General features: G+C 37.2%; 1 protein-coding gene across 1 annotated transcript; it reads left to right on the plus strand.

The window, feature by feature from the left end:
• The first annotated feature begins 254 nt into the window (after window positions 1–254).
• Window positions 255–722, plus strand: LOC141714643 (uncharacterized). The gene has a single exon (XM_074518151.1). It carries the CDS (start codon window positions 255–257, stop codon window positions 720–722), a length of 468 nt encoding a protein of 155 aa, XP_074374252.1.
• The last annotated feature ends 8,842 nt before the right edge of the window (window positions 723–9,564 follow it).

Raw genomic sequence — 9,564 nt, forward strand, 5'->3', positions numbered from 1 at the left:
GATGGGGCCGTGAATAATAACGAAGTAGGAGCTGGGATTGTTTTGATTATCCCTGAAGGACATCACTTGATGAGTGCCATTCACTTCAAGTTTTATGTCATCAATAATGACGCTGAATATGAAGCCTTATCAATGGTCTAAAGATAGCTTTGGAGGTGGGAGTCATGAATTTGATAGCCCGGAGCGACTCAAAGTTGGTAGTAAATTAAGTTAATGGAGGGTTCCAGACCCGAGGCCCTCGAACCGAGTTATACATGAGGTGTGTGCAATGCCTACTCCAAAGATTCGGTAGCGCCAAGCTAGAAGGCGTGCCAAGAGAAGAGAATGGCAATGCAGATGCCTTGGAAAAAATGGGCTCGCGGATGGACAATGTGTTTTTAGGACAGATTCCCTTGAGAATTCAGGAAATTCTGAGTATTCCAGAAATAAGTGTGTTTCAGATGAAAGAGGTCATGCAGGAGACTTGGATGACCCCGATTCACAACTATATTCACACCGGGACCTTGCCGGAAGAGAAGCTGCAGGCTCGGCGCCTTCGTTATCAGGCAGCGATGTATGTTGATTATGATGGGGTGCTGTATAAAAGAGGGTTTAATCAGCCACTTCTGCGATGCGTAGACCTAGAAGAGGGACATTATATTCTCAGGGAAGTACATGAAGGTATTTGTGGCAACCACTCGGGGGGTTGTTTGTTGGCATTAAAAGTCCTTAGAAAAGGATAATATTGGCCAACCATGAAAGAAGATGCTTTCAAGTTTGTTAGGGCGTGTGATCATTGCCAATGATTTTATAATTGTTCTAACGCCCCAACAACACCCATAAATTTGTTGGCAAGTCCTTGGCCTTTCGCTATGTGGGGAATTGACCTCATTGGGGAACTTCCCAAGGCCAAGGGAGGTGTGAAATATGATGTGGTAGCTATTGATTACTTTACAAAGTGGGCGAAAGCTATGCCATTGATCACAATCACAGCTAAGAAAATCAAAGATTTTAACTTCAATTACATAGTCTACATATTTGGTATTTCGTATAAACTCATATCTGACAATGGGAAGCAGTTTGACAGCAAAGAATTAAGGAAGCTTTGCGAAGACTTGAACATCAAGAAGGATTTCGCTGCAGTCTATCATCCATAAAGTAATGGCCAAATCGAGGCCATAAACAAGATCATTAAGCACACTCTAAAGGCCAAGTTGGAAGAAAATAAGGGAGATTGGCCAGAGTAGCTTCCAATGGTTCTTTAGTCTTATAACACAACTCCAAGGGCAACTACTGGCGAGTCCCCTTTTATGCTAACCTACGGGTATGAGACTATGATCCCCATGGAAGTGGGATCTAGATCATTATGAAGAGATTTGTTCGTTGAGGAAGATGCATAGGTTAATCAAAGGCTCCACTTGGATTTGCGGGATGAAGCGGGAATGAATTCTCAGTTGAAACTTGTTGCGTATCAATAGAGGATTGCAAGGTATTTCAACGAGAAGGTGAAGTCTGTGCCTTATAAGGTGGGGGATGTCGTTTTACAAAAGGTTATGCCAAATACCAAAATAGCTCAGCATGGAGTGTTTGGAGCTAATTGGGAGGGATCATACAGAGTCAAAGCTATACTTTGGAAATGAACTTATCGATAGGAGGGTTTGGATGGCAAACTCATTCATCGAGCTTGGAATGTAGATTACTTGCGAAAATATTATCAGTAGCGCGCGGCCTTGGCCCCCTCACTTCTATGACTGATTTTATGTAATAGACTAGTAGCAAATGAATTCCTCTTAGTCTAGGGGGTAGTATGGATAGCTATATATCTTAGAGACTATGAAACATTTTCAAATAATTTCACCATAGAGCATAGTATCCATGGGACTGGTGTAGTTCTCGCACCAGAGTGCATTATAAATAAAAGAAAAAAGTTATTTTAGTTATGTGTTTATAGGACGCGCCCTAAGTCATCTAAGGCGGGCCCATTATATTATGCACTACATTACTGATAGGTCCATATTAATGTGTATTATTAATACCTGTTATGTCCGTTTTTATAATTTTATTAATAAATAAATTATTTTACTTTATTTTGTAGGAAAATAAATAAAATCAGAATTTGAGTTGGAAAATGAGCAAATAAGGAAGGAAGTGGACTATTCTAGAAGTCAAGGAAATTGAAAGATAAATAGAATACTTATTGGAGAAGAAGAAGGATTTACTTTAAGAATCCTTGTATTCCAAGACCCAAATCCTCATAGTTTCCCTATATATGGGTCTCCCCTCTTGTATTTTACACACCCAAGACACCCAAGACACCCAATTAGTTATTTGTTTTGTTCATTTTTTATCATGTGTAGCTAAATTTGTTCTCTAGGATGAAGATGAAGTTAATTTAATTACTTTGATATCTTCTCGTTCCTATTATTTGATTCTCATGCTTTTTCTTGTTGCTTAATTGTTTAATTCACAAAGTGATTTTAATATATTATTGTTACCGTATTTATTTGTCATAGCTTATGCTTTCTCTATGAAGTTTTGATGGGTTATTGTTAGATAACAAGTTTCATAGTATATGCTTGTCTCGTTAATTAAAATTTATTTGTGAAGAAAAGAGAATTGATTTTAGGGCGAGTTGATATTAATTGTGATTGATTAACGGATTCGGATTCCTAGGTTTTCCATATTATTTGATCTATTTGCTAATTAGGTTAATTTAAACTCCTCTCAAATCTTATTATCAAGTTCGCCTGATTTAAATTGTTAGGATTTTGAAAATTCATAGTCTCTATGGATCGACCTGTATTTTCTACAATTAACCGCTATGCACTTGCAGTTATTTTATAAATAACGTTTTTGTCGCCGCTGCCGGGGACTATTGTTAATTTTCATTCCTTGATATTTAATTCTTCGGACTAGTTTTTTGTTTTCTCTTTGTTTTTTAGGGAATCGTGAAGTGGAGGAAAGTTTGGACAAGAAGATCGCTAGGAGGCCTCTCCACCTCTTTTGGAATTTTTGAAAGCACTTTTCGGTATTCCGTATCACCTCTCTATTTTTTTTCTTTTCACTTTTATTATTAAAAAATCCAAAAAAATTGAATATTTGAAAAATTGAAAAATATTAGTTAGTTAATTGTTAAAAACCAATTTGTTGCATCATTCATTCTCTCACGAAGGATCACATCATCTAGATTTTCTTTTTCTATTTATTGCTTTCCATCTTATACAATTGTGGTGATTGTTGGAGGAAAGAGGTACGTACAATTTTGAATAATACACGTAGTGTAGTGCATCCATAAGTGTTTATTATCTTGTTCTTTGTGTGTTGCATCATTTAATCAATCGTAAGGGCGCCACCCCATTACAAGATAAGGTGAGGGATTTCATCACCCTTTCCTTGGCCCATAAATCACTAATTCCTTCATCTTGCATTCACCTACCTTAATAAAATTAAGTAGACGTTGGCCCTAGGATTTCGAGCTCAATTAGGAAGGTACCTAAAAGAGGAAGTAAATTTGGAATTATTCAAACTTTTGGTGACAAGGCAAGTGTATCTCTTACCTGGCCAATTTGGATTGGTGACTAGGCAATCGGTTCTCTAATTCAGCGCCTTATTTACAAGGAACTGTCCCCGCTTACCTGGCCAATCAGTTTGAATAAATCTAGATTTATAGACTTTTTGGTGGTCCAAAAGGTAGGAGCTGTCTAGATTTTTTTTAGGATTACCCATAGATCTAAGTTTTTTTTGATTTTCCAATCTTTTTTATTTGTTGACTTATAGCTCTTATCTGCTACGCGATTAATTGTCTTATATGCAAAGTAATTGGGTTCGAGACCATTCATCTAGATTAATAAGAAACTCTAACCTTTCATCTCCTAAAGTAGTAAGGCAACTCGACTTCTCTTCACCCACTAACTTCTCTTCACCCACTAAAATTGAGTTAAAAGAAGAAGTAGAAATTCCACACGTAGTCATGGTTGTCTCACTTAAAGACCATTGTTATCCCGCTCGTTCCATTGAACCCTCATGCATAGTCCTACCTGAAGTAACCGCGAATAATTTTGAAACTAAACATCACCATATTAGCATGTTACCTAGGTTTTCTGGGGTAGAGGGAGAGGATCCATATCTTTTCATTCGAGAATTTGAGAAAGTATGTGCTTTATAAAAACTCCAACAACTTAGCTCAGACTCCATTAGGCTCAGACTTATTAACTTTGCTTTAAAAGAAGAGGCTAAACAATGGTTGTATAGTCTACCCGTTAATTCTATCTCCACGTGGGATGGATTTTTGTCTATCTTTCTTAAAAAATATTTTCCAAATCAAAAGGCAAACAGACTTAGGAATGAAATTAACCAATTTTAACAAAATCAAAATGAGTCTTTTTGGAAGTATTTTGATAGATTTAAAAAGCTTTTGTCTAAGTGTCCTCAACATGGTATAGAAAAATGGAGACTTTGTAAAATTCTTTGTGAAGCCTTAGATAGTCAAACCACTGCTTTGTTAGAGTCTATGTGCCAAGGTAAATTTATGGATAAAACTGAGGAAGAAGTTTGGAAATATTTTGAGGAGTTAACTGAAAAACAATGTTGTGGGAGTCAACTAGGGAACCTAATCCGGAACCTGAAAGATTTAAGGGCTTACACGTAGTTGGTAATTCTAATGCAACCGAAGCTAAGTTAGCTACACTCACTAAACGTCTAGAATCCTTAGAAACCAACAATGTGCCTTCTCAATTTTCTATCTGTGCAAACTGTAGTTCTCCTAATCATGTAATAGACAATTGCCCTAAAAGTTAACAAGTCAATGTATGTTTCAACCTAGAGTTAGGAATGATCCATATGCACCCACATACAATCCTGGTTGGAAGAATCACCCAAATTTCTCATGGAACAAAGGTCAATACAATCAGTTTAATCAAAATTCTCAACCTGCTTTTCAAAAGCCCAATCCTGGTCCATACCCAACTCAAAATCCCAACACATATCCTCCTCAAAATCTTGGTCAGTATCCTAACTCAGTCCTGTTAGGTCACACACACTGTAGAAGGGGATTGAATACAGTGTTTATCACAATCAAATCGAATTAAAGAACACAAGTAACAGAAAACAAGCTTTATTAAATTTTGTTACAATATGGAACTGTCCTCTCTCAGTGATGAACAAATTATCACGAGAGCTGCTAGGGTTACAATAAATAATAACTTCAATTATGATAACACATTTAGTGTAAACCCTATGTCTGTGCTTATATACTACACAGTTACAAGATAATCTCTAATTAATATGGAATATAATTCTGCTTCCTAAAATATATCAACTAGTTATCTTTTCTTCCAAGTATTCTATTCTTCATAAAATTCCTTCTTCATGCATATCTCTTCTTGCGTTTATCTTGATCTTCTTTCCTTTCAATCAGCCGCCTTCCTTATCTGAAAGTCTCCTTAAGTCCTGATATTATCTCCTGATAAATATCTCCTGATAACTTAAGTTCTGACAACTTAAGTTCTGACTTCAATATAAGTGTTGATTTCCAGTTAAGTACTGATTTGTCCTATTTAAGTAAGATCTGAAAACTAAACACAAATCATATTAGACATGACATTATCAAATATATCTAACAATCTCCCCCAACTTATAAATTAGCATAATATACAAGTTTAACTGATATTTGATGATGTCAAAAATATTAAGTACAAATGCATGAGAATTTGACTAGATAACTACAACTTATAGTCCTTGTAGCTTTACCATCTTTAACTTCTGATAATAGCTTCAGTCTGTATACACATCAGAATTTGAGCAGTTGTAGATCTTGACTTGGCTTCAATTACTGATCTCTTTGATGTCAGGAGTTGTTCTGAGATAGTTCTTTAATAAACATCTCTCAGCATATTTAAGTTCATCAATCATCCTCTTTTTAGCATTCTTCAATTCAACTATATCTTCACCAATTTGAAAGATAGCAGCCCTGAGATCATTTATTCTAGCTTTTCTTATGTCATGATCTAGTCTGATCAAATATGCCTTGTCAGACTCAAGATTGAATTCCACAGCCTTATAACCCATAAAGGTAGTTATAATCTTAGCAGAGTTAGGCTTCACCTCGATAATATCACCCTTGTGATCTCTGTACTTGGGACGGTATATGCTGTCAGACTTTACAGAATAGAGCTTTTTCTGTCTCTGAATTTGAGTCTTCAAATAATTTGCAGCACTATCTGTTAATCTGTTCTTCACTTGAAGTAAGAATAGAACATGTTCTAGTTCCTCATAATACTTCAGTGGTATAGCATTCTGTCTAATATGATATACCCTTTCATCAGTCAAAAAATATAACAAGATGTGTTCTTTCAAGAAGGTATAGTAAACCATCTGTACAGATTCAAGCTGATTCAATCTTTCAGGAGTTGCTCCAACACATGGTTCACTTAAAGAAGTTGAATCATTGGTTGTGTTCTGTATTCTTCTTTTATCAGCACTACCCAATCCAGATCTATCTCTTGCTTCTTTTCCTGTAACCACTCTTGCTTCAAAACCACTTGTTGCAATCTTTAAAGTTTGAGTCTGTTTAGCTTTGGTGAATCCTGGTAGGAGTAACTTTGAAGGTTTAACATGAGCAATGTCAGAGGTTTCCTTTAACTTATCTTCTGATATCAAGCCAACTTGAGCTATGTCAGAGGTTACTTGATTCAGTGTCATATCAGAACTTACTATATCTTGACTCTGAACAACTTGAGCCATGTCAGAGGTTGTTTGAGAAATCTTCCTTGAAATCAGAGAAAGATTAGCATCTTCATCAGATATTTCTTCATCTATAGCAGGCACATAAACCTTTACAGGTTCACCAACTTTTTCTTTGCCCTTGGACCTTGGATCTATCTCCATTTGTGATTTGGCCTTAGTTGCCTCAGGATTTATCCTTTCTTTTATCACAATGCCTTTAGCCTTAGGAATTTTCTTTTCAACAACAGAAGCTTCAGATTTGGAGTTGACTTTTTCTAACTTAAGTCTAGCTTCTTCTTCCTTTAGACTCTCAAAGTCCATTCCTGGATTTTCTTTCAGAAATAACCGTCTTGAAATTTCCTCATCAAGTTCCAGATGTTCATCAGAACTTATCCTTTTACCAGTATCAGAATTTATTCTTCTCCCAGTATCGGAACTTGTTCTTTGACTTGTAGTTCCAGTTCTACTTGATGAAAGACCTTTACCTTGACCATGACCTCCACCCATTCCAGAGTTTCCCTGGTCATCTTTCCCATCAACCTTTCCCTTCAGTGTCTTAATAGGTTTGCATTTAGACTTAATTACTTTCTCCCCCTTTTTGGCATCAGCAGGTAAAAGAAGAGAGACAAGCAATTCCACTGAGGATTGGATCCCATTGAGTTGAGATTGCTGAGAAGCTTGATTCTTAAGAATATCAGCAATCTGAGCCTGTTGCTTCTCTTGAGTTTTCTCAATGTACTCAATTCTGTCAAAGTTAGGTTTGAAAAACCTTTTCTTTTCCAGCTTGGCAACCATATCTTGCTGATTTAAGGATTCTTGAATCTTGTCTACCCTGGCCTGCGTTACAGATAGTTGACTTTGAAGGTGTCTTGTACTGAGTGCAATAACCCTGAGCTGTATCTTGAAATCATCATTGACTAGCATCTCATCAGCCTTTGCCAAGTGCTCAGCAAGTATGTTTGAAGTAGGAATGAAATCAACTTTGTTCCATTCCTTGGTCCACTCCCTTCCTCTAGGAGTTTCACTCCAAGGTACTAGTGCATCTCCTCTAACAAATTTTTTAACAAGATCAGCTTTTGAAGGAGCTTGTGGAAGTGCATGCCCAGATGGACCAGCTGCATCAGCATCTACAGTGGCAGCAGCTTCACCAGTAACTTCATCATTAGCAGCATCAGAACTTATAGAATCAGCATCATCATCTTCTTCTGATAAAAGAATAGTATGAGTGGCTATTGAGGCTTCAACATCATCTTCTAAGTGCTGATCTCCAACTAAGGTCTGATCAACAGCCAAATCTTGATGCCCACCTAAAACCTGATTTTCATCATCTAGATTCAGAATAGGTGTAGTAGGAATATCTTCATTAAAATCAACATCCAGAATTGGGGTTGTTGGTGGAGTGATTTGAGCTGGTGGAGCTTCCAAGTACAGAACCTCAGGCACAATCAGGTTGTGAATATCAATCTCAGCACTTGTGCCTGGGTCTTCAGTATGTACTGGTTCATTTACAGGAGACACGGGAGGAGTAGTCAGTCTGTTTTGAGTAGTTTCTGGTTGTGCTGAAGGAAGTAATTCAACAATAATTGATTCTGTTGGGATCAGAGATTCCTGACCCCCTACCTTAGCTCCTTCTTCTAGAGTTTCTTCAGAATGTGATGATACACTGACAGTCCTCCTGGCTCTTTGGTTTTTATGTCTCTTTGCAGAACTAGAGACTTTGGGAGCTTCATCATCAGAATTTAGCTTTTTAAGCCTTTTTAAGAGCCTAGAACTCCCAATTTCAACATCCTTCTGAGAAGAGACCTTCTCAGCTTCTAAAACAACATGTTCTGATATTGGAACCTGTTCGTCACTGTCTGACTCATCCCTCAGAACAATCCTCCTTCTCTTCTGTTGTGTCTGAGGTACAGTCTTTGTCCTCTTAGGTTTGGAAGATGAAGGCCTCACAGGATATGCTGATGGTGAAGGTTGAGATGTCTGTGATGGTTTAAAATATGTCCTGATGGAGGGTTGAGTAGGTTGAGGTTGGGATGTTTGAGGTGTAGGCGTGGTATGTTCTGATGGTTGGTGAGGTGGCTGGGATGTGCTGGTGGGTTGAACATCAGGGTAAACAGATGTGTAGGTTTGAGGATCAGCATTTACAAGAATCTGTTTTACAAACTGAGGTATCTGTAAGGGTCTAACCACTTTCTTCTTAATGTCAACATTTAACAAATCATTAAAAGCCCTTATGAAGTGGTACCTAATGCTGATGTGCTTTGTCATTGAGTGTTGAACTGAATTACCTGTCATAGCAATAGCACTTTGATTATCACAGTAAATAGGAATTTTAGAAAATTCTAACCCATAATCCAGTAACTAATTCTTCATCCAAAGAATTTGTGCAAAACAGCTTCCTGCAGCAATGTATTTAGCTTCTGCAGTTGATGTGGAAATTGACTTCTGTTTCTTGCTAAACCAAGAAACTAATCTGCCTCCAAGAAATTGGCAGCTTCCACTTGTGCTTTTCCAGTCAATTTTGCATCCTGCAAAATCTGCATCTGAGTAACCTATTAGCTTAAAGTCTGATTCTCTAGGATACCATAATCCCAGATCAGCTGTACCCTTAAGGTACTTGAAAATTCTTTTCACAGCTGTTAAGTGAGGTTCTCTTGGATCTGCTTAAAATCTTGTACAAAGACAGGTAGCATACATGATATCAGGTCTACTAGCAGTTAGATAGAGTAGTGAGCCAATCATACCTCTGTAATCAGTAATATCTACTGATGTACTAGTATCCTTATCCAATTTTGTTACAGTGGCCATGGGAGTGGATGCACTTGTACAATCTTGCATTCCAAATTTCTTCAGCAAATTTCTGGT

Source organism: Apium graveolens, chromosome 3 (assembly GCF_009905375.1).
Source record: "Apium graveolens cultivar Ventura chromosome 3, ASM990537v1, whole genome shotgun sequence".
In the NCBI taxonomy this organism is placed as follows: Eukaryota; Viridiplantae; Streptophyta; class Magnoliopsida; order Apiales; family Apiaceae; genus Apium; species Apium graveolens.

What these genes read in the sequence shown, in the direction of transcription:
- LOC141714643 (XM_074518151.1), top strand. Translation starts at nt 255, where the DNA reads ATGAGGTGTGTGCAATGCCTACTCCAAAGATTCGGTAGCGCCAAGCTA.